The 21,721-nt window shown below is 57.5% G+C and overlaps 8 protein-coding genes across 8 annotated transcripts; 7 read left to right on the plus strand and 1 right to left on the minus strand.

Annotated features, from left to right (window-relative positions):
- Positions 1-606: 606 nt before the first annotated feature.
- Positions 607-2,056, plus strand: B0T15DRAFT_231426 (uncharacterized protein). Its single transcript, XM_062862948.1, has 3 exons — positions 607-979; positions 1,038-1,368; positions 1,437-2,056. The coding sequence occupies exons 1-3, from the start codon at positions 850-852 to the stop codon at positions 1,891-1,893; spliced, it is 918 nt and encodes a 305-aa protein (XP_062719924.1). The 5' UTR covers positions 607-849; the 3' UTR covers positions 1,894-2,056.
- Positions 2,057-3,864: 1,808 nt separating this feature from the next.
- B0T15DRAFT_231457 (tyrosine phosphatase family-domain-containing protein) lies at positions 3,865-5,342 on the plus strand. Its single transcript, XM_062862950.1, has 3 exons — positions 3,865-4,490; positions 4,548-4,737; positions 4,790-5,342. Exons 1-3 carry the CDS (start codon positions 4,018-4,020, stop codon positions 5,114-5,116), a joined length of 990 nt encoding a protein of 329 aa, XP_062719925.1. The 5' UTR covers positions 3,865-4,017; the 3' UTR covers positions 5,117-5,342.
- On the plus strand, positions 5,343-5,947 carry B0T15DRAFT_231458 (uncharacterized protein). Its single transcript, XM_062862951.1, has one exon. It carries the CDS (start codon positions 5,569-5,571, stop codon positions 5,890-5,892), a length of 324 nt encoding a protein of 107 aa, XP_062719926.1. The 5' UTR covers positions 5,343-5,568; the 3' UTR covers positions 5,893-5,947.
- B0T15DRAFT_231451 (uncharacterized protein) lies at positions 5,901-6,731 on the minus strand. Its single transcript, XM_062862949.1, has 2 exons — positions 6,533-6,731; positions 5,901-6,362 (listed from the first exon to the last, which is right to left on the minus strand). Exons 1-2 carry the CDS (start codon positions 6,594-6,596, stop codon positions 5,995-5,997), a joined length of 432 nt encoding a protein of 143 aa, XP_062719927.1. The 5' UTR covers positions 6,597-6,731; the 3' UTR covers positions 5,901-5,994.
- Positions 6,732-7,990: 1,259 nt separating this feature from the next.
- On the plus strand, positions 7,991-9,153 carry B0T15DRAFT_231473 (uncharacterized protein). Its single transcript, XM_062862952.1, has one exon. The coding sequence runs from the start codon at positions 8,172-8,174 to the stop codon at positions 8,949-8,951; it is 780 nt and encodes a 259-aa protein (XP_062719928.1). The 5' UTR covers positions 7,991-8,171; the 3' UTR covers positions 8,952-9,153.
- Positions 9,154-9,945: 792 nt separating this feature from the next.
- On the plus strand, positions 9,946-13,400 carry B0T15DRAFT_535651 (uncharacterized protein). The gene has a single exon (XM_062869506.1). It carries the CDS (start codon positions 10,256-10,258, stop codon positions 13,106-13,108), a length of 2,853 nt encoding a protein of 950 aa, XP_062719929.1. The 5' UTR covers positions 9,946-10,255; the 3' UTR covers positions 13,109-13,400.
- Positions 13,401-14,612: 1,212 nt separating this feature from the next.
- B0T15DRAFT_535657 (TAP-like protein-domain-containing protein) lies at positions 14,613-17,524 on the plus strand. The gene is made up of 6 exons (XM_062869507.1): positions 14,613-15,294; positions 15,397-15,438; positions 15,500-15,756; positions 15,825-15,936; positions 16,011-16,707; positions 16,826-17,524. Exons 1-6 carry the CDS (start codon positions 14,765-14,767, stop codon positions 17,084-17,086), a joined length of 1,899 nt encoding a protein of 632 aa, XP_062719930.1. The 5' UTR covers positions 14,613-14,764; the 3' UTR covers positions 17,087-17,524.
- A 490-nt stretch (positions 17,525-18,014) lies between these two features.
- B0T15DRAFT_494636 (rab-GTPase-TBC domain-containing protein) lies at positions 18,015-21,371 on the plus strand (the record flags this gene model as incomplete). The annotated part of the gene is made up of 1 exon (XM_062867023.1): positions 18,015-21,371. The coding sequence occupies one exon, from the start codon at positions 18,015-18,017 to the stop codon at positions 21,369-21,371; it is 3,357 nt and encodes a 1,118-aa protein (XP_062719931.1).
- Positions 21,372-21,721: the final 350 nt, after the last annotated feature.

The raw sequence follows: 21,721 nt of genomic DNA on the forward strand, positions 1-21,721 counted from the left end.
TATACTAGTAGTGCAGGATCAAGTATTGGAGAACAAGTTTGTCCTTCAATTTTATACACTGCGCTCAGTGTACTCAAGTGCTCAACATGTCGGCCAGCACACCGAGACATTCCCTGCAGCTTGACACCACATCCAATTCCAATCAATTCCAATTCCATTCATGCTCTCTCCGCATGCTTTGCTACGGAATATTGCAGCCCAGAAGGATGTGCATTTAAAGTTAGGTACCATCAGGGATAGTCGGAGGGGCTACTCCCTAGTACCAAGTTCTAACGTAGTCCAAGATATATACAGTACCAGCCTCCAGGTACTAGTATCCGACAAGATCTCGTATATCCACTGAACAAGCACCGCTGACTCATACGTAAAGCCGCAAGCCCGACGGAGTACGGACCCTACCAAGACGCTACGCTGTATTCCAACGGGCGCTCATTCGCGTGCTTGGAATCGACTGCTAAGGAGGAAGAGAGAGACAAGAGAGTCTGCCCTATCCGAGATTGCAGAAGCTTCGTCAGCGGCTGCGAGATTGGAAACAGTCTAGAAGCGCCTGTACCCCTGAATCCTAACAAAGGCGGTGAGGTGTGAGGCCCCGAATCCGCTAAGAGAATCCGGCCGAGGCGCCCCAACCCGGTCGGGCCGGGACCTCGGCCCACTAAGGCCCCCCGCCTTCCAGGCCGGCTTGGCACGATGTAACCTGGGGTTGATGCTACGAAGGAGCGAGTCACGGGGAGCGCTTATCCTGCGCCTCTCAAGTCTCGTTTAGCTCTCAATGTAAGACTGAACTGCTGTTTTACATTCTCAGAGGAAGAGCGGTTTCATCAAACACATGAGGCGAAGTGAGTGAGCACCATGTCCGACTCAGCGCAGCGCCGTGTTCAAGCGATCGGCGATCAGCTTGCCGGCGAGACCAGTATTCCACCCATCTTCAAGGTCGCCCCGAGCGGCCCGCGAGTTGCCGGCAAAGTGGTCATTATCACCGGTAATTCTTCATCAATATATATGGTCTACAGGGCCTTCACTCACAAATCTTCATCAAGGCACGAACTCCATCCTCGGCATCGGCCGCGCCTCGGCGCATCAGTTCGCAGAACACGGCGCCAAGGCCGTGTACATCTGCGACTACGATGACACCAACCTCGAGGCGCACAAGCGCGAGATCAACGCCCTGTTTCCCCAGGTAGACGTCCACACGCGGCAGTTTGATGCGGCCGACGAGAAGGCCGTGAAGGAAGTCATCGACGACGCGATGAAGCGATATGGCCGCCTCGACGTCTTCTTCGCCAACGCCGGCACAATCGGCCCACACGCCTTGTTTACGGAGATTGACGCCGACGACTTCATGGAGACCATGCGGGTGAACTCACTTGGGTACGTAGACTCTGTCTCTTCCCCCTTTAAGATGCTCACACACCTGGTCACCGCTGACAAAACTCCAGGGTTTTTCTCGCCGCCAAGCACGCCGCCCCAGCAATGCAAGTCACCTCGGCCACCAAACCCACCCCCTCAGGGAGCATCATCGCAACGGCGTCGGTGGCCGGCCTGCGCTCCAACGCGGGGAGCACGCCCTACTCGGCGTCCAAGGCGGCCGTGGTCTCGATGGCGCAGACGGTGGCCTTCCAGCTGGCGGGGACGGGGGTGCGAATCAACGCGCTGTGCCCGGGCCTGATCGAGACGGGCATGACGGCGCCCGTCTTCGAGATGGCGCGGGCCCGCGGTACTCAGGGCCGCATCGGCCAGCTCAACCCGCTCAAGCGGGCGGGCCACGCCGACGAGATCGCGCGCGTCGCGCTGTTCCTCGGCAGCGACGAGAGCAGCTATGTCAACGGGCAGGCCTGGGCGGTGGATGGTGGGCTGAGCGCGGGCCATCCGTACGTGCCGGGGCGGTTGGGTTGATCCGGTGGCTTTTTGGACTCTTGGGGGCGTGTCTTGACTCATTGAGTGCTTGAGGCTTGCTCATGAAGACGCTGTTCGCATCATAATAGATATTTAAGGACACATTTTAGGCTGCGTGCAGTCTGGTAGTCATGGACTGTAATTCGCAATCTCTCTTCATCTCCCTAAAAGTAAAAGCAATTCTGAGGCCAGCAACGGTCAGGTCCGTGGCCAAGGGGGTCACTAGTCGGTTTTCTTGGCTGGCTGCCATTGGCGGTGTGAACCCGACAGGCATCTATACGAAGCGGTAAACATCGACATTCTCAAAAGGGGAAGTGAGAGTCAAGTCAGATGACAAGCAGATGAGGCGAGCAAAGCACAAAAATGTGTCTCAGACGTCCGGCAGCCACTTGTGTGGGTGCTGAGCGGGTTGCATTTGTTCCAGGTTTGGTGCACGGAGGCGTTGCGCCAAGGCTGCTTCCGCAGAACTCTGGCAATTCTGTTAAGGAAGGACTCATAGCGAGCTAGTGGCTGTTTGCTAAAAGGAGGTAATTAATGACAATGAGAAGACACTGATGTATGTGTTTTCAATTCCTATTTTTCATCTTGGCAGCTTCACCGTCTTGTCTCGTTATTCTGGTTGAATCACCTAACTGAAGTCTCTGGTAAGGAGTCAGAATTTGAAGCACAATGCACCCAGTACCAGCTACAGGTCGTTCGCTACCAAAAGGAGCGGACGCCTCAAATTGTCGGCAGGCGCGGGATGTATCCACACCATTGCGGGGCCGTGTCTGGGGTGCATGTTGAGTGCCCAGCGCAGCGGTTCATTACCTAAAGTTTCGATCTGCCTCAATGCCTTGCAATTGCAGTGTACGGATATGTATGAGACATTCGGACTTTTGGGAAGCTCGCTGAAGTTTCAGCACAAGACTTCGTCTTTTAGATGAGTGAGAGACGCATACCGGTGCATAGGTCTTCAGGTATATACAGAGGTATGTTCCCGCCAGCCGACCAATACAATGCGGTTGCGCGTTGAATGGATGACGTCGAGTCCCGATGAACACGTTCCACCGGTCGATTGGGGAACCTTGCACTTGCGCACCGGAGACACTCACGACATTTGTGTCTTATACGGCGGATTGCTAACCGCGCTGTCAATGCTTGATATTCAGGCCCAGTCTTTTGTACTGTATTATCCTCGATCAACGTGTGAGCGAGCCTCCGATCTTGGATCACCGAGAATGAACAACCCACGCCTACAATTAGTAACAGCCAAGAAATGCAATATTCGAAAACATATATCATTATCATTAGACTGAACCACCTTACGCCATGAAAGGTACATAAAACGCTAAAGTTGAGCACTTTGTGCACCATTCACTCTGTCAGTGTCTGTGTATGTAAGGTAAGCCGGAATTACCGTACTACCACATCCGGGTTTAATGCGAGTGATCCTGATCGCTCATGGCCGCTCAACATAGGTACTGTGGCAACAAATAAACGATCGTCCATTACCTCCCACTGCTTCCTTGTGGTTTACCCTGCCGGAAGCTCAGTGCACAGACCCTCAGAAACCCCCACACTCGCATTCAGCAACCCTGCAAGGCCACCCGCATGCACCTGCCAACAAAACGCAAAGCAGGTGCTTCCTCACACGACCTTCATAACCAAAACTTCCCACCAACTCAAGTTCTTCACTCTGTTTACGCGAACACAGATCAGATCCATCCACATTCTGCATCACCAAGACACCCCTCTCTCTCTCATACGACGTGCTACGCGCTGTCCCTTTCTCAATCTTTACTGATTCAACTTCCCAAAATGTTTACGTCGATATAGCCGAGTGCGCCGCCAAGAGGTCCGTCAGGGCTCTGAACAGGCTCGACATTCCGCTTCGCCTTTCGCTCGAGCCATCCTCTTTGCAAAGCCCAGTCTTGCGCCCCATTCTTGGTCTCGGAATTCGCCTTCGCTTGGTGTGCACCGTCCAATCCGGCCCTGCCCGATAGCTCACCCCACCACGCCGCCTTCGAGCAATCCCACCGCGCGTTTCCTGACCCAAACGCCGCCGGCCGCAGGATCCGGTCTCCTTCGCCCCACGACTGCGACACTTCGTGGTGTCAGTCAAACAATCCCGAGCAGACTGACATGGCTTCGGTCCAGAAGGCAGTGGTGTCGAAGCGAAGCAGCAGGCTGTACGTCGAAGACGGCATGGACAAAGGAACAGAAGAATACCAACCCAAACGGAATGGCGGATGCGAAGAGACCGAGGTCGAAGGGTGGGACAAACAAAGCTCATCCTCCACGACGACAAGGCATGCCAGCCAATCGAGCCTTGAGTCGTCGCCGATTGTCCAGCCCACAAGTGGAATACAAGTGGTAGACAATCTGGTATTAGGCGGCTTAGGACGACGCAGAAGCGATTCCGAACTCCGAGAGGCATTCCACCCACCGCTCGCGAACCAGCATCCCGCCTTTTCGGCGTACGAGCTGGAGCAGAGCCTCCCGGCCGAAGGCCGACCGCGCAACTTTGGTGTTGTGGTGCCGGGTGTCTATCGGAGCAGCTTTCCGCAGTCGGAGGACTATGCATTTCTCGAGGGCTTGAAGCTCAAGACCATTGTGTAAGTGTACCGGCATTCTGTGCTCTGGAAGTCCGGACCTACTGACCCTCTTCCTAGCACATTGGTACGGAAGGACTTCCCTGAGGGATACGATGCCTTTCTTCAGAAGAACGGTATCAGGCACTGCGTGTTCGACATGCAGGGTACGAAGAAGCAAGATATTCCGCTCCAGACCATGAAGTCCATTCTTCGTCTGGTCCTCGACCGGCGCAATCACCCTCTCCTTGTGCACTGCAACCACGGCAAGGTATGTTCCTTGTCCTCGCCAGGTCCTGAATGCGGATGCTGATCTCAAGCAGCACCGGACTGGCTGTGTCATCGGTATCGTGCGCAAACTGTCAGGCTGGGATGTCAATTCCATCGTCAGCGAGTACAAGACGTACGCCAATCCGAAGGCGCGCGACTGTGATATTAAGTATATCACGGGCTTTGAGCTGGCCAACATCTCGAACCTGTTTCGAGAAGCTAGTTGGCCCTTTCGTACCGCCGGCTTCCTGCGCGCAAGCCTCTTCGCCCTTATCATGGTCGTCGTCTGGCTCACCTCGAGCACCAGGATTACCAAGGCTAGGACTGGACCGGCGTCGGAGCGCCACTTGCTAGGTGAATCGCTGCCCATTGGGCTGTGAATCTCGACACACTCCCGGCACCCGGCATTCACCGCACCTATTTGCCTATACGGCTTCATTCGGATACCGCTACGTCATCCCTTCCACTGGAAAGAACAACCGCGGTCCCCTGTATCATATCAATTCCATCAGCTCTTCAGTTATTGGGGACGAAGTTCAGGGACCAACCACACCAATCTTTACCAGACCGGTGCGCCCCGCCGCGTCCCCCGCCTTCAGGAACCGGGATGTGAAAGAACGAAGATTAGGAAAGGGCCCATGATCTCCGCCGAGGACGACGCTGGGTGCCTCAGGTCTTGCAAGAAGGGAAAGATGCACTGCTTGTGCGAGAAAGCAGTCGGGTTGGCTATCTGAGCGTTTTCGTTTCCGGCGCAGCATACACATTGCATGAGATTGGGACACATAGAAGACGGTGGGATAGGTTGGAGACTATCAAGTGCTGAGCTGTCTCCATGGCGTTCGAGTGGTTGGCTTTATTTATTTTCTCTCTTTCTGTATGCTACTCTGTCTTGATTGCGGGTTCTTATTGTTGTATTTTGCCTCTTGTATATGTATTGGATCTGTTGTACTGTCCTCGAGGCGCAGGGTTGTCCAGATGGCTTTTCCTCTTCGTCTTCAGGGGCCTGAATGCCCAGGTTCTTTTAAGAGGTGAATGCACGTACAGCATATTAATAGAACAAGAGACAAACATGCTGTCTCCATCCGCACGATCCGGTTACCTTCACCAGCCTGCGCATAATTCTCTCGCTGCTCACTCTTCCGAATGCACCGCATAACACGCCAGCAAACACCCACTCAGCCAAACCGCCCTCAACTCCATGCTTTTCTGGCTCATACCCTCCTCACACATTCCTCATACCTCCCGAGCCCCTTCATGGCTAATCTCTATAGACACCCCACCGGTTCGCCGCCTTCCGCTCCTCCTCCTCCCGCTTGCGGTCCCCGGTTGCGTACGTGTACAGACCCGCAACGGAGTTCGCGGCACCCAGCCCCATGGCCGAAGCGCGGACTGCCCCGCGCACGGAGAAGCGGCTGCGCAGCGAGGCCGGGCGCCGCCGCGCGGCCAGCAGCGCGTACACGCCGCTCCAGGCCGCCGTCATGCCCGCCCCGTCGATCTTGAACCCGGCCAGCGTCAGGTAGCTGCTGAAGATCAGGAGCGGGGTGAAGAGCATGGGCAACGGCTGGAAGGGGCGGGCGTGCAGCGCGATGATCAGGGAGGTTAGTGTCATGGGGGGGATTGCGGAGGCTATGGGCAATTTTTCCATTTTGTTAATTGTTTAGTCGCTGAATTCGGTCTAGAGGAGAGAGAGGTAAAGCAAAAAAACATGTTGTTGGGTGTGGTGGTGTTTTGAGACTTTGGAGATGCTCGGTGACAAGAAGCCCAACGGGGGCAATGAAGTGGTGTTTTGAACTTACTTCCCCATGCTGTGAGCTTGGATCTGAGCCCTTCGGGCGGCTGTAAGTCGTCTACGGGAGCCATATTGGCCGGATTGTGGGTTGCTTGAGCTGGGTAATAATAATAAGGCCCCCAGAAAGAAGTTGGCTGTTTTTCAGCTCCTAATTCGCTCAGTTTGGCATCTCATCGCAGCTCTGTTGCGACGACGAGCGGTTCTGCAGTGCAGCTTTCTGAGACAAAGTGACGTTGTGAAGGTGCCGCTTATCGCACCACCTTATCGAGATGACTAAGCACAACACCATTTCCTATTCGATCATACCAACAGCAAGTCCTTTTGGCACTTGCATTTGCATGTGGCAATCACGTGGCAATGTACGGATTACCTACAGCATACACATGCAAGTGTTAGACTGGCCCTTATAACTGAACCCGTAGAATCGAAATTTCTAGTCTATAATCTCCCCGTTGATTTGGATGAATTCTCTAACGACTCAAAGCTCGGATTCTTCAATATATCTTGGTATTGCTTGGCAGATTTTCAGTCGAAGACTCTACACAGCAATCAAACAATAGAGTCATCTAAAGCCCTACGCGTATTGCCCGCATCGGCAATCGGACTAGATATTCCGACTCTACGGATTTGGGTTCATCCAGATGAATACTTTCACTGCTACGTGCGCAGGGCTGGTACCGGCTGGGATACAAGTTACAACATGACTCGGTGCTATTCGGTCACTGTAGTGAGCAGCCTCGGTGATCTTTTCAAACTCTGTCGTGGACATGGTGGCAAGGGATATATCAAGGCATTCGAGACGCATCTCGGATTCGGGCAATAGAGGGTTACTACGTACAAGGGGACGGGTTTGGACCGTTGTGAGACAGGTTAGTTCTACGCTACTGAACTGATGAACTTATGGCGATGGTGATTCATCATTCGGCCCAGTACGAGAGCAACCGCTGATTCACATAAACTGGTTTTTGCGGTTGCCCGACCGCACAGTGGCAAGTGCCGTGACGCTACTATCTACTGGATGATGACTGATGACGCTAACATTTGCTGGATGATGGCGGAACAACTCTAATAAGTCTGAAGTCGTCGGTAAGCTGGCAGCTGGGGCAGACCGACTACTTGACTAGGTGGTGCTCGGGGTGGTACATTCGACACGTTGAGGGTTTTATATAGTACTAGGTATCAAGGTAGTAGCTAAAGTACGCTTTTAACACAGGCGTCACAGGTTACATGAGTCCCCGTCAAGAGGGTCTTGCGCACTGAGTACTGCCTAAGCTACCTACGTACATCACATGCTCTATCTTGACGTCAGCTACAGATGGTGCAGGATCCTAGCGCAAAGTATACGCGTAATGGGGGCGAGCTGCAGTGGCAAATCCATGGCGAACGGGCGCTGATTGACCTTGCGCCAGTGAGTCGTGACCTAATCACTCTAGAGGTTAGACCGTCTGATCTCACGAACTAGTGCAGCCGCACCCGGCGGCAGCCTTAAATACCGAGGGCCTCCTTCGGCTTAGCACTCACCGACGAACCTTTTTCTTCCTCTCTTTCAGTTCCGCTCACCTGTCACTTTCCTGACCGACACTGTGAGAAGGAGCTACCCCCCGACCAGCCATTTCTGCTCGTCAATTTCCGCACCCCTTGCCAACATGTCGTCGCCCTCGTCGTCCTCGCAAGTCGGATTCCCTCGCTTCCTCGACCTGCCCGCCGAGCTCCGCTTCCAGATCTGGGAGGCCGCCTTCGCCGCGCCAGCAGTCCTGGCCGCCGTCCACGTGGGCGGGCCCACAGCCGCAGACGCCGACGCCGTGGACGACATCGACGCGGAAGCCCCCGCGTACGCCATGAGCTTCGTCGGCCCGGCGCCGTACCTCGTGGGCCTGGCCTGCCGCGAGGCCATGGCGCTGCTGCGGCGGCCCAACCGCTCGGGCGTCCAGCAGATCTTCGGCCCCGCCGGTGTTGTGATGGGCACCAGCAGCCCGTGGTCCAGGCGCCCGCACTGGGTCAACCTGGACACCACCGTCGTCCATCTGCGGACCAGTGCGGATGCGTCGGAGGTGCTGGGGGGCTTCGACGCCGATGTCTTGCCCAGATTCCGGCACGTCGCATGGATCTGGCAAGACTCGGACCCCCCCTACGGTGGCGGCTTGACCCGGCTCGTCAAGCTCTGCCGGTTCCTGGCCCTCGTCTGCTCAACCCTGGAGACCATCACCATCCAGTGGGACTGGGACGCCGACGAGCCGTGTCCCTTGACCCGGGAGGTGGCCGCCTTCTGCGCCGCCATCCCCGCGTGCAGGGAGTGTCCGTGCAACGGATGCGGGCTCGCGGAGGAGATGCCCCTTTTCCGGCAGCGGTTGTTGGAGCATTTCACCAACACGCCGCCGCCCCGGCTCCATCTCCTGCCCCCGGGTTTCTACCATCCGCTGCCGTAGCTTACAGCAGCAGCAGCCCCCCGGGGCCCCCTCCCAGGCTCATTCCGTGCCGGAGTGGACGCGTCGTGCGAGGAGGATGGGGTACCGAGTACCGACGAGGACGAAAGACGCGAGCGTTGAGGGCGAGAGTGTGTTCGCAGGGTTGCGGGACTGCTCAGCCAACCAGAGCAGTCTGCACGGGAAAAGGGGCAACCACCGATGCAGCCACTTCCGCTCCGTGGAGCGTTGAGTTCGAGACGTTTTGGACGAGCGATAGATTTTTGCGAGTGTCTTTTTGGAAAAGCACGTAGGATGTCAAGGGATTTTCTTTTATCTTTCTGACTTTATCTTTTTTCTTGGGCTAATGGGAGTTGGGACGGATATGCTGCATGGTCTAAGGTGTATTTATGATTTTCTCTTAGCATAATGAGTTCTATCAATTCGCTCTTTCAATTCAAACTTGAAGGCAGCCAAACCCGAGCTGCACTTCAACAGCCTTTTTTTTTTTTAAAAAAAAAAGTCCTGGCTAATGATCAGCATAGCGTCCTTGAGGGATGGTACCTATAACTATGCATGCTCCAATAAAGTAACACCACGGAATCTCGAAGCCACAACTTACAAGATAGTAACGGTATCCACTTCGACAAGTATATTACCGAGCAGTGGAGAGTACACGGGGTAGCCGGCAGCTTGGCTTCCAGATCTTGTCATTAGTGCAGGCCACTTTCTAGTGTACCTGGTATTCGTCTTATCCTCCAGCAGCGGCAATATCCGACCGGATGCAGACACAGCAGCCAACGTTCGGGGTAAAGAATGCCGAGTATCTCTAGTATTGTCGTATTGTAATCAAGATCGACATATCGACATGCGGGGGGAAACATGGAGAGAGTCGGGGCGTGTGGGGGGAAAGGCCGCTGGCGAATGCAACGACGGTTGAAGTCTCTGCAGTGGCATTCCGCGAATCAAATACATCTCGGGGTAACTTCCCCCGTAAATTTTCACTGCAAAGGAGAATGGTTAGTAGGGCTGCTTGGTAAGGTACTCAGTACTGGCGTCATCGCCCCCATGATATTTGCATTGGACTCTTATTATCATTAGCGATAAGCAGGGGAACTAGAATCTGGGCCGAGATTTGCTGGATCGGCTCGATCGTCGGCATCGGACAACAAAGTGACAACTTGTACAATACATATTCCCGGGAACGGACTACGAACGAGCCTGCAGTACTTAACCGGCTCATACCCGGACGCTCTGCAGCATGGCACAGCCCAGAGAGGTCAGCGGAATAGCCGCTGCAGCAGTGATTCTGCACCACGTCCGTCGAGATGGCGTCCTTGGCCGCCTGCCTTGCTGGCGTTTTAGGTCTTCTCGGCCAGACGGTCACTGCCGTCCACATCTCCAACTCTAGCTCGTCGTCCGCCACAGTCCACTGGCTGGGATCCAAGCCCGAGGTGAACCTGGGCGCTACTTTCGGCCTGCCATGGCCGCGTGGCAAATACTTCCCCGAGCAGACCACATTCTCGGCCTCGGACTCGGACGGCCAGAGTCTTGATCTCCAGTCCTGGGCCACGGGTTACTGGCCGGACGGTTCCTTCAAATGGACGGGCCATGCCATCCCGGCATCAGACACGGTGCCGGACACTTACACGGTCAAGGCAACTTCGGGGTCATCGGCATCCTCCTCGTCGTCGCATCCGCGCAAGTCAACTCCCGGGATCACCGTGAGCGAGACACCGCAGCAGATCAAGGTCGACACGGGAAAGATCGCAGTCTCGTTCCCCAAATCGGGCGACGTGGTCATTGCCGCCATCGAGACGGCGGCGGGCAAGACGGTCGGCAAGAACGGACGGCTAGTCCTGCAGTCGCAGGACGCCGTCTACGACACGCCCGACGCGCGCGGCAAGACGCCGATCAACTACTTCCACTTCCAGAGCCGCGTCAGCAACGTCACCGTCAGCGACCCGACCTCGGTGCGCGCCCTCGTCACCGTCCGGGGCACGCACTCCCCCCTGGACGGCTCCTCGCACGCCGCCTGGCTTCCGTTTGTCCTGCGGTTCTACCTGTACGCCAACTCCCACGCCATCCGGCTCGTGCACAGCATCGTGTTCGACGGGAACGCCACAAGCAACTTCGTGAGCGGCCTCGGCGTGCGTCTCGACGTGCCGCTGCAGGGCGAAGCGCAGTACAACCGCCACGTGCGGCTCGCCGGCGTGGATGGGGGCCTGCTCAGCGAAGCCGTGCAGGGTATCACGGGCTTGCGGCGCGACCCGGGGCAGGCGGTGCGCACGGCGCAGGTCGAGGGCCGGGAGCTGCCGGACATCTCGACGTGGGACGCGCGCGTGTCGTCCCGGCTGCGCTGGATCCCGACATGGGCCGATTATAGCCTGAGCCAGCTCTCGCCCGACGGCTTCACCCTCCGCAAGCGGACCAAGACCGGCCAGTCGTGGCTCACCATCCCGGGGGGCACGCGCGCCGACGGGCTGGCCTACCTCGGCGGCGCCACCGTCGGCGGCGTGGCGGTCGGGCTGCGGGATTTCTGGAAGCGCTATCCCACGGGTATTGACATTGCCAACGCCTCCTCGGACGACACCGGGACCATCACCCTCTGGCTGTACAGCCCCCAGGCGCCGCCGCTGGATCTCCGCCCCTACCACGACGGCCTGGGCGAGGACACCTACGCGGAGCAGCTCGACGCGCTGGACATCACGTACGAGGACTACGAGCCGGGGTTCGACACGCCCTACGGCATCGCCCGCACGAGCGAGATTTCCTTCTTCGCCTTCGACAGCACCCCGTCACGGGAAACCCTCTCCTCGCTGGCGGGTGGCTATCTCCACAACCCGCCCGTCCTGGTCGCTTCCCCGGGGTATATCCGATCCTCTGCCGCGCTGGGCACATACTGGGACCTCCCCCTCTCTTCTTCCAATAGCAACACCACCACCACCGGGCGTGCCCACACAAAAATCGAAGCCCACCTCTCCCTCCTCGCAACCTTCTACCAAACCCAAACCGCCCAGCGGCGCTGGTACGGCTTCCTCGACTACGGCGACATCATGCACACGTACGACGCCGACCGCCACACCTGGCGGTACGACGTGGGCGGCTACGCATGGGACAACTCGGAGCTCTCGCCGGACCTGTTCTTCTGGCTGTACTTCCTCCGCACAGGGCGGGAAGATATCTACCGCTTCGCCGAGGCCCTAACGCGGCACACCGCCGAGGTGGACGTCTATCATCTAGGGAAGTGGAAGGGGCTGGGCACGCGCCATGGCGTGCAGCACTGGAGCGACTCGGCGAAGCAGGCGCGCATTTCGCAGCCGCAGTACCGGAAGTATTTTTACTATTTGAGTGGTGGGGATGAGAGGGTTGGGGAGTTGCTCGAGGAGGCGTTGGATACGGATGTGACGTATGGCGTGCTGGATCCGAATCGCAAGGTCAGGACCGACGGGTGGACGCCCGCTCCGGGTAGGGCGGTGGCGATTGGGTTGGGCACGGACTGGAGTGCCCTGGCGGCCGGGTGGTTGATGGATTGGGAGCGGAGGGGGGAGAGGTGGAGGGGGTCGAGGACCAAGTTGGTGAAGACCATGGCCGGGATTGCGAGGTTGAAAAATGGGTTTGTCACGGGTAGCGGGCTGTATAACCTGTCGGACTGGACGCTGGGGCCTCCGCCGGCCGACCCAGGCAACGAGGGCACCGTGGTGGCCGTGTCGCACTTGTCGGCGGTGTTTGGCCTGGTCGAGGTCGTGGCCGAGCTGATCGACTGGTTTGGCGACTCGGAGGAGGAGGAGTTGCCCGCGGGTTTTAAAGACGCGTGGCTGGAGTACTGCTACTACTTCAACGCCGGCAAGGCCGAACAGAAGGCGCGGTACGGGGTGGATTTTGGGAATCTGAATCTGTACCAGGGCCATTCGCGCCTCACGGCCTATGTGGCTAGGGAAAGGGGGGATGATGAGGCGCTCCGGCAACGCGCCTGGAAGGAGTTTTATACCACGGATGGCCTGAAGGAGAGCGCGCCGTGGAATGTCACGACGATCGATGGGAAGGGCCAGACGGTGCTGGGCGAGGGGGGCGTCGAGGAGGCCAGCTGGTTTGCCACGAATGACGTTGCGCAGTATGGCCTGGCGGCGATTGAGAACCTCGCGCTTGTTGGGGGGGCTTTGGCAGGTTATACGGGGTGATTGGAGGAATGGCCCATTGCCTATCAAGCCAGAACACCGCTCCCGTCATAGACTCATAGTAGGGGAACGAGATGGGTTGAGTAGATGAGGGGATCAAGATGTACGATCGTATGGTAATGCACTGAGCTTGTTCAACAACCATTCCGACCATTTATCCCGGTCTGAATCCCGTCACCTCCTCAGCAGAGTCAGCACATTGCTCAAAATCGCTCAGAGTCGGCCCGGGGCTCGAGAAACATCCAATAAGTGTAAAAGGCGTCTGTCTCGTGATGGAATTGAAATTCATTGTCGCCGATATGGTGAACCCAGCACTCGACGACGTTGAGGAGCTCCATCAATTGAAATGATTATGCCAGCCACACTTGGGGAAGGAGCGTAGACTCTCTCACTTTGCTATCACCACCACATTATCGTTTTGATTTGTCTCTACTTATATCCCAAACTCATTCATTAATCCCCTCTCCAAAAAGCTAGTCGACTAGATTCTGGCCCGGGTAACTTTTGGTGGGTACGCAGGACCAGACTGTAGTCGGTTACGAAAAACCCAGAGGTTTTTGCTACCTCTGTGTGGCTCGACCGCGCAGGTTTTCAGTGATCAGGCGGAACGCACAGAGCGAGCAGGACAGGTGCCTTGGCCCTCCTCCTAATACCGCTCGACCACGAAGGAAACTCCAGGTGAGGGCCGTTGATGATCTGGCACGCGGACCTTCTATATATACCGTGGCCTTATCAGTGACCGACTCGACCGATACTCGGACCCTCTGGCTCCAAATCATCCATCTAGCCCCGTCTTAGTACCTAACATCCAATAGCAATTACTATGGAGATGATTTGGCAGTTTTGCCTTTCTCTACCTCTGATCTTCTACGTTTGATCTCTTTTCCGTCTTATCCCAACGAGCCACAATTTTTCTCTCGGCCTGATTTTACTACTCTCACATATGCTTCCACGTCACTTCAAACGGGTCTCCGATCTTGGCGAAATATCAGTATACAAGTCCACGATCCGGGTTATGCCCTGCTTCGAACTCCAAGTCAAGAGGAGAAAGGTGTTAGGGACAAGGAGTTTACCCTTAGCGAACAGTTGTAGAAGAAGATTGAACTCATCCCCTTCACATTAGCAGGAACTACTAGTAGTTACCGGCACTAGTAAACGCCGGGGTCAGACACACGGATAGGAAAGTTCCCATAACCTTGTTTCCGCATGAGGAAAATACATGTAGCTGTATCCACACTTGTGCCCAAACCTCCGTATTAGCCTTGCTCTTCCGTAGGATCGGCCACGCTCGGAGCGTGGGCCAATAGCTGCAGCAGACCAGCTTGGGCTGTCTTGGACGCCAGCTTTCTGTACCCGGAATCTGCCTTGCATGGAACGTCCAGCAAGCAGGCAAGTCGTGTCGTGCAAAAAGGGCGGGGCGGTGCGGTCAGGTGGCGCAGACCGTGGTACCGGTATACATCCTCTTTCCCAATTGGGAAAGTCAACAACAGCTTACGACAACCTTTCTCTCACAACTTCGGAAATGATTCCCTATGATAGCGGATGAGATCGCCGGATACAATGCCTTACCCAGGCGAATCGTCAAGAGAGCCATTGAATCCAAGGCACGCCGCACGCCAGCACCGCTTTCACGCCACCCGACCACATGGATGATGGATCATGGACGTGCATCCCTCCCACACCCGCGAGTCGGGACACCGAGATATCCGGAATCGAGGCTTGAAGAATACTATAAAAGAATGCCATACGCGACGCAGGTCCAGCTGGATGAACTATGAAGGCCCCCATCCACTCGCCTACAAACTACACCCACACCTTCTCCCGACTCTCGACCCCCCAGAAAAGATGGCTCCTCTCATCCTGGCGCTGGTGCAAGCGTTCTTGCTCACTTCTGCTGCTGCTCATCAACCGAAGATTCCGCGACCGGACAGCAGGCATCATTCCCGAGGCCAATCGAGCATCGCGTGGCACGCATGTGACATCCAGGGGGCAACTGTGCCGGTCGATTGTGGCAGCTTGAGCGTGCCCCTGGACTACACCAACGCAGCGTCAAACACGGCCATCGATCTCGAGCTCGCTAGGATCCCGGCTGCCAATACGCCGTCGAAAGGCAGCATTCTGTTCAACTTTGGGGGTCCCGGTGATCCGGGAATCGACAGCTTGGTCGCTTTGGGTGATGTGCTGCGGGTGTAAGACTTCCGCTTATCCTTTTCGTACCTGCTCTCCTCAGAGATAAACGTTAGGGGTGTAGGGTGGTGCTGACGTTGGGAATAACTACCCACCTACCTTAGCTTGACGGGTGGCGACCATGATCTCGTGGTGTTTGTGCCGAGGTGGGTGGCCGGGTCATTACACATTTCATTCGTAATTTAGTAAGGCTAATCAAATACGCAGGGGGACCGACAACAACACCCTGCCCTTTTCGTGCTACAACAACGCAGCCGAGCGAACCATGGCCCAACTAGCCTTGGCCGCGGGGAATTCCTCCGACGTCGCTGCCGGAAGGAACTGGGGCAATGCACAGATCCTGGCCGAGAGCTGCTATGCCGCCCGGAACGAGACCGGCGCACTCGTCGGCACCTCCTTCGTCGCCAGGGACATGATGCGCATCGTGGACGCGCTCGGTGAAGACGGACTGCTTCGGTACTGGGGTAAGAGTGATCCCAGAGTCTGGCCAAGGGGCTCAACCTGACATGAGTTTGCCTCATTTTGTATGCAGGCCTCTCGTACGGGACGCTGCTCGGAGCAACCGCCGCTGCCATGTTCCCCGACAGAATGGACAAGGTGATCCTGGACGGCGTGGTCAATCCCCACGAGTACTACCATAACAGGTACGCAATGTGATACACCTCTTGCTATCCCAACCTCCATGTTGGGGGCTATGACAACTGATACCCGCCCACAGGGAAGTCGAGATGTTCACCGACACCGACGCGGTCTTCGCCGGCTTCTGCGCCGGCTGCGTCGCCGACCCGGCCCGCTGCCCGCTCGGCCGCAACCACAGCGCCGCCTCCCTCGAAGCGGCCGTCCTGTCCTTCATGTACGACCTCAAGTACAACCCCATCGTCGTCCACGTCCCGGGGGGCCCGGGGGAACTCGGGGGAGGCTACTACCTGCTCGAGTACACGCTGATCCGCCAACTGACTCTCAACATGCTGTACGCGCCCGCCCTCTGGCCGGCCTTCGCAACCTTCCTCGACGGCCTCCTCTCCCGCAACATGGACCCCGTCGTGGCGTACCTCACCAACCTCCTCGCCCAACCTTCCCCGATAGCGGCCGAAGCACTCCCGGGGATCAAGTGCGGCGACGTGCTAACACGGACCTCCTCCTCCTCCTCCGGGCTCGAGGGCATCCTCCCCGTGGTAGAGGGCCGGCACCGGGCCAGCAAGGTCGCCGGCGACGCGGCCGACCACCTGCCCATGTGGTGCGCGCAGTGGCGGATCGATGCCAAGGAGCGCTACCGGGGAGACTTTCGTGTGAAGACGAGGAAGCCCGTGCTGGTGATTGGGAACACGTATGATCCTGTCACGCCGCTTGTCGCCGCGAGGAATGTCAGTGCTACGCTGGAGGGGAGCGTGCTCCTGCAGCATGATGGTTACGGGGTATGCCTTTTTTTCTCTTTCTCTTTACCTTTTCTCTTTGTCTTTGGCGGGTTTGTTGATGTGTGATGTGTGGTGTGTGACGTGTGAATGGCTGACAAGAAACTCACTCCCTACATAGCACTCCTCTCTCGCCCAAGCCTCGCTGTGCACCGCCCTGGCGACCCGGGCGTACTTTGTGAACGGCACGTTGCCCGAGCCTGGAACGATTTGTGACGTGCATGTCCCCCTGTTTGCGGGGACGAGCGGATTTGATGAGATACTGGAGTATTTCGAGGGCGGTGGTAACGTGACTGCTAAGAGGAACAGCATGGAGAAGACTGCGTTGGCCAAGCGCGTGTTCGCACCGAAGCCGCCGAAGCCATTCTTGCTGACCATCTAACTCAGATCACTGGTTGGAGGTTTGTCAACCCAGTCCCGGACTCCTGGGTGATGGGATGGATTTTCAGCGAACAAGGGGAGGGGCGTACCGTTATCGAGATTGTTGGATTAAAATTGCTTTCTACCATGTACACTGGTTACTCAATAGTCTATATCCGAGGTAGCCTTAGAGGATCCTCCAGGTTGAACGTTCTATTGAATCCGGTAATCCTCTAGAGGACGCAGAGTTCCCAGTTTCCAGACCAGGGTTAGCGGTTGCTGATCGTGATCGAATGTTTACCTCCTTAGTACGCCCATGGCAGCGTCGTCTCAAAGTGACCCGAGATGTTATCTTGTCTCTGCTGGCACGTGATCCAAGCTCAAACCTCTTAAAATCCGTGATAGAGAGGATGCAAAGCTCGGTGCAACAGCCGAAGCCTAGCATCGAGTTGATGCAACCTTTGGAAGCAATCGAAGCTTCCACTCTTCCAACGGCCTGGAACAGTGTGGGACGCATGCGGAGCAGCGGGGAATGTTGGTCATCAGACTTGGCGGAGATTGACCAATGAGCGACCTGCCACATCTGCCATCTGCCGTCGCTGCGGCCCAATGACGGCTTGGGCGAGGGGCCAAGCTCCAGACATCATCGACGGTGCATGAACTGTGATCCTGGATCATCTTGCATGACACGCCAGTGCAGCAGCGGACTCAGCCTGGACCGCCGATGACGACAGCGACCGCCGGCCGTTTATAACCTAGAAAAGTGCAACACGCCGTTTCCGTCCGAATATTCGATACAACCGGGTTGAAAGCGCAACGTCCCTCGGAATGAGCGGTGGAATGACTCGGTGATAAGACACGCAATGCGCATGCGGCATCACCCTGCTGCCGCCGCCGCTGTCACAATTTGTGATACAATCTAGGAGGATGCGACATTCTGACCCGGCAACATGGAGGTGACGGCCGCTTCATTATCGGCTCCGCTTGAGCGCTCCATCTCGCAGCAATCTGGCACCTCAATCAGGAGCCACCGATCCGGCGCTCGCACCCGCAAGAAGCTCACATCACAGCCCTCAAGCTCTGCCTCTTCCATCGCGCCCTCCGACAAGTCGCTGACCTCGTTCCCATCTTTCTCCCCAGACTCGCCCCGTCAAGAGAGATCCTCCTTTTTCTTCTTCCGCGGCGATGACGATTCAACCACGGCGACCTCTTCCCGCAAAACATCTGGACAGAGCTTCGCCAACTCGGAGCAGGGCGAGAGGCAAGAACAGGCACAAGGACAGGAGCGCCCACAACCATCAGCGATCGTCGACCACCTTACCACGTCCTCACCGACCGAAGCCGCTCGTAGCGCTCTGTTTGAGGATGCGCCGCTGGCTTCGCACAAGATCCCCGGCGCGCTGCACCATGCAGACGATGAACACATCGAGCGCTTGATCGCTCGCCACGGTGCTGTCAATCTCGTGAGACAAATTGCCGAAGATTTGGCAGTACGAGATGCCCAGATCGCAAAGCTGCGCCGTCGGGCCGAGGAGCGCGAGCGCGCCCTGCGCAAGATTGTCCTGGAATGCGGTCTCTCCAGCCTAGATCTGGAGACGCGCCTGCGGGCCATCGAACGGGAAGCACGGCCCAACGGAACGCCGAGCCGCATCTCGGGAGAGGGTATCTCGGATCTCATGACGGATGCCATGGCCGAGGATGTGAGACCCTACGCAAGCAACGCCCTAGACGACGCAACTCTTCGCGCAAGCTCGGTGCCGCTGCCTGCCCCTTCAGACGCCGAGGCCGAGACTGCAAGAGGCAGCACGCGAGGCTGGAAGGAGTACTTATGGGGGAGCGGCACTGCGAAGAAGTCCAGCCGGGCTAGCAGCACAACGAGAGAGGCCGATAAGCAACAGCCGACTGTGGTGAAAGCCACGCCAGTAGAGCGCCGGCCGGCGCTGCAGGACGACCTCTTCGACCCGCCGGAGGATAATCCCGTGCGAAGCTCTAGCAGAGCTTCTAGTGTCAGCTCTGCGCATAATGCAAGGAAACCGTCTTTGGCAAGCATGGCCCTGCGGCTCGTTGCAGGAGGGGCGTCGATAGGACGAGATGGCGAGATCCGCGGACGCGCCAACAGCGGCTCGCAACGCGGGGGTTCAGTGAGGACGCCGTCAAGCTCGAGCTTGAACGCGAGCGGGTCCGCCCGTGCTGTCTCAGCCCAAGGAGGCCCGAAAGCGTTGATGTCAATGCGTCGGCCCACTGGTTCTCTCCGACCGATAGATGTACCTCTGCGGACCCAACCCCAGGAGCGCTGGGACGCGATGGTTTCTACGCCTGGCGGGCCTCTCATCGCCCAGCACCAGAGCTATGGCCCCGTGGAGATGGACGCCATTCTTCCGCCGGAAGATCAGCCGCCGACCCTAACACATATCTACAACAACTATCCGGGCGCCGATTATCTAACTGACCGCTTCGGCTTCATCTATGATCAGCGTAGGAAGAAGCGCCAACGGGAAGCCGCCCAGATGGCCCGCCACGCCAAGAAGGGCAGCCGCACTGAGATGATATCCAACGGTCGGAACGGCATTTCCCCGCCGCTGCTGGAGGACAGCGCGAGTGGCAAAATGAGTGTTGGGAGCGACGGCAGACCCGGCACGCCAGGCTCATCTGAAGAGCTCCGCGAGGACGCCAAACCCAAAAGGTGGCAGGACTACCTGAAGATCGCGACCTTCCCTACGGAGCTGCTCTCGCACACCCCTTCGATCAGCGCCCAGGGCTTTGTGGTGCTAGAAGCGGCCGAAACACCGAAGTCGCCGAGCTGCTCGCCGAGTATCATGTCGGAAGATCGCGGCTTCTTGCCGTCCGCCACGACTACCGCCGCCATAACGCCAAGTGACACCGAGACCCTTCCCCCTTCCGAGAGCGAGCAGCCTTCTGCAACCCTCGCGAAGGAGGATGCCGAGCCGGTGAAGCTACTGCTTGAGAACCTCAACCAACTGCATGATACTCTCCAGCGGGAAAAGACGGTGCGGTGGAACGACTTCCTCAGAAAGGTTAGAGCAGAGCGGAAACGAGATGGGGAGGCTGCAGCAGCAGCCGCCGCCGCAGCAGCCGAGGCAAGATTTCAACGAGCCACTGCCGTTATGCCCGAAGCTCGACTCGGCGATGGCGAACTCATTGGTGTCGCCAGTCTCGGCATCCAAGGCAAAGTCGGCCGCGCGAAAGCCAACGAGTTCAGGTCGCTCGTCCTCGGTGGGATCCCGGTTGCCTACCGCTCCAAGATCTGGTCCGAGTGCTGCGGCGCCAAAGCGCTCCGCATCCCAGGCTACTATGTCACCCTCGTCAACCGCTCCGAAGACCAAGACGACCCGCAAGTGGTCTCGCAGATCAAGGCCGACATCACCCGCACCCTCACGGACAACATCTTCTTCCGCAAAGGCCCCGGCGTTGAGAAGCTCCACGAGGTCCTCCTCGCCTACTCCCGCCGCAACCCGGACGTTGGCTACTGCCAGGGCATGAATCTGGTGGTAGCCAACCTGCTGCTCATCACGCCCTCGGCCGAGGACGCCTTCTGGATCCTCGTCTCCGTGGTCGAGAACATCCTGCCGCCCAACTACTTCGACCACTCCCTGCTGGCCTCGCGCGCCGACCAGGTCGTCCTGCGGCAATACGTCGCCGAGGTGCTGCCCAAACTATCCGCCCACTTCGATGCCCTCTCCATCGACCTCGAGACCATGACCTTCCAATGGTTCCTCTCCCTCTTCACGGATTGCCTTTCGGCCGAGGCGCTCTTCCGCGTCTGGGACGTCGTGCTCTGTTCGCCGCACGACGGCGGCGCGTTTCTGTTCCAAGTCGCCCTCGCCCTGCTCAAGCTCAACGAGAACTTGCTCCTCGCCTGCGACAGCCCCGCCGAGGTCTACACCTACATCAACCACCAGATGACCAACCACGCCATTAGCATCGACGGGCTCGTGCAGGCGAGTGAGGCGCTGCGGCGGCTCGTCCGTCGCGAGGACATTGAGGTCCGCCGGCGCAAGGCGATCGAGGGCGAGAGGGAGCTGGTTAAGGCTAGGGAGCAGCAGCGGCTGTCAAGTGAGCGGTCTGTGATGAAGAACAACAACAAGCCGGCTGCTGTCGTCGCTGTCGGTGCGCCGGCCCCGGCTGTGGTCAGTCCTGAGATCGCGACTGGAGCTCCGAGCAGGAGTGTTAGTCGTGCGCCGAGCTTTGTTAGCGGCGGAGAGCGGGCGCCGGAGGATGACGGTGAAGGTGGGGAATCAGCTGCGTCGGGGTCCGTTATTGGCGACGAGGAGGGCGGCGGAGCCTAAGGATATCACGGAGGAGATACTGAATCCGGTCAAGCAAAGCTGATGAGTTGCGTGCGAGCTTCACCGGGTGGCATGGCGTTTCAGAGATGGAGATGGATCCGTCGACAGACACTGCACCGCCCCTCTCTTTGATCTATATGCAGTTATCCGGAGCATTCGGATGGTTTGCCTGTTAGTTTTGTGCTTTTATCCATTCTAGCGCACTGCATTTGGGGAGTCTTGGTGTTTTTTTTTCCCTCACTTCCTCCCATCAGGACAGGGTCATACCCCTTCTTCACTAGATTGTTCGTCATAACTCTCAACTTCTAGATTACAATACCCGGGCCTGTGGACGGGGAGGAGGGGAGTGC

Source organism: Chaetomium strumarium (assembly GCF_033439665.1).
Source record: "Chaetomium strumarium strain CBS 333.67 chromosome Unknown B0T15scaffold_5, whole genome shotgun sequence".
Taxonomy (NCBI): domain Eukaryota; kingdom Fungi; phylum Ascomycota; class Sordariomycetes; order Sordariales; family Chaetomiaceae; genus Chaetomium; species Chaetomium strumarium.

Bases quoted from the DNA above. Each gene is read 5' to 3' on its own strand.
- B0T15DRAFT_535651 (XM_062869506.1), top strand. From the start codon at position 10,256: ATGGCGTCCTTGGCCGCCTGCCTTGCTGGCGTTTTAGGTCTTCTCGGC.
- B0T15DRAFT_231426 (XM_062862948.1), top strand. From the start codon at position 850: ATGTCCGACTCAGCGCAGCGCCGTGTTCAAGCGATCGGCGATCAGCTT. The intron at 980-1,037 runs GTAATTCTTCAT...ATCTTCATCAAG, and splicing joins CAAAGTGGTCATTATCACCG to GCACGAACTCCATCCTCGGC. The intron at 1,369-1,436 runs GTACGTAGACTC...ACAAAACTCCAG, and splicing joins ATGCGGGTGAACTCACTTGG to GGTTTTTCTCGCCGCCAAGC.
- B0T15DRAFT_231457 (XM_062862950.1), top strand. From the start codon at position 4,018: ATGGCTTCGGTCCAGAAGGCAGTGGTGTCGAAGCGAAGCAGCAGGCTG. The intron at 4,491-4,547 runs GTAAGTGTACCG...CCCTCTTCCTAG, and splicing joins TTGAAGCTCAAGACCATTGT to CACATTGGTACGGAAGGACT. The intron at 4,738-4,789 runs GTATGTTCCTTG...GATCTCAAGCAG, and splicing joins TGCACTGCAACCACGGCAAG to CACCGGACTGGCTGTGTCAT.
- B0T15DRAFT_535657 (XM_062869507.1), top strand. From the start codon at position 14,765: ATGGACGTGCATCCCTCCCACACCCGCGAGTCGGGACACCGAGATATC. The intron at 15,439-15,499 runs GTGGGTGGCCGG...TCAAATACGCAG, and splicing joins CTCGTGGTGTTTGTGCCGAG to GGGGACCGACAACAACACCC. The intron at 16,708-16,825 runs GTATGCCTTTTT...CTCCCTACATAG, and splicing joins TGCAGCATGATGGTTACGGG to CACTCCTCTCTCGCCCAAGC.
- B0T15DRAFT_231458 (XM_062862951.1), top strand. From the start codon at position 5,569: ATGGCGTTCGAGTGGTTGGCTTTATTTATTTTCTCTCTTTCTGTATGC.
- B0T15DRAFT_231451 (XM_062862949.1), bottom strand. From the start codon at position 6,596: ATGGCTCCCGTAGACGACTTACAGCCGCCCGAAGGGCTCAGATCCAAG. The intron at 6,363-6,532 runs GTAAGTTCAAAA...AATTGCCCATAG, and splicing joins CAAGCTCACAGCATGGGGAA to CCTCCGCAATCCCCCCCATG.
- B0T15DRAFT_231473 (XM_062862952.1), top strand. From the start codon at position 8,172: ATGTCGTCGCCCTCGTCGTCCTCGCAAGTCGGATTCCCTCGCTTCCTC.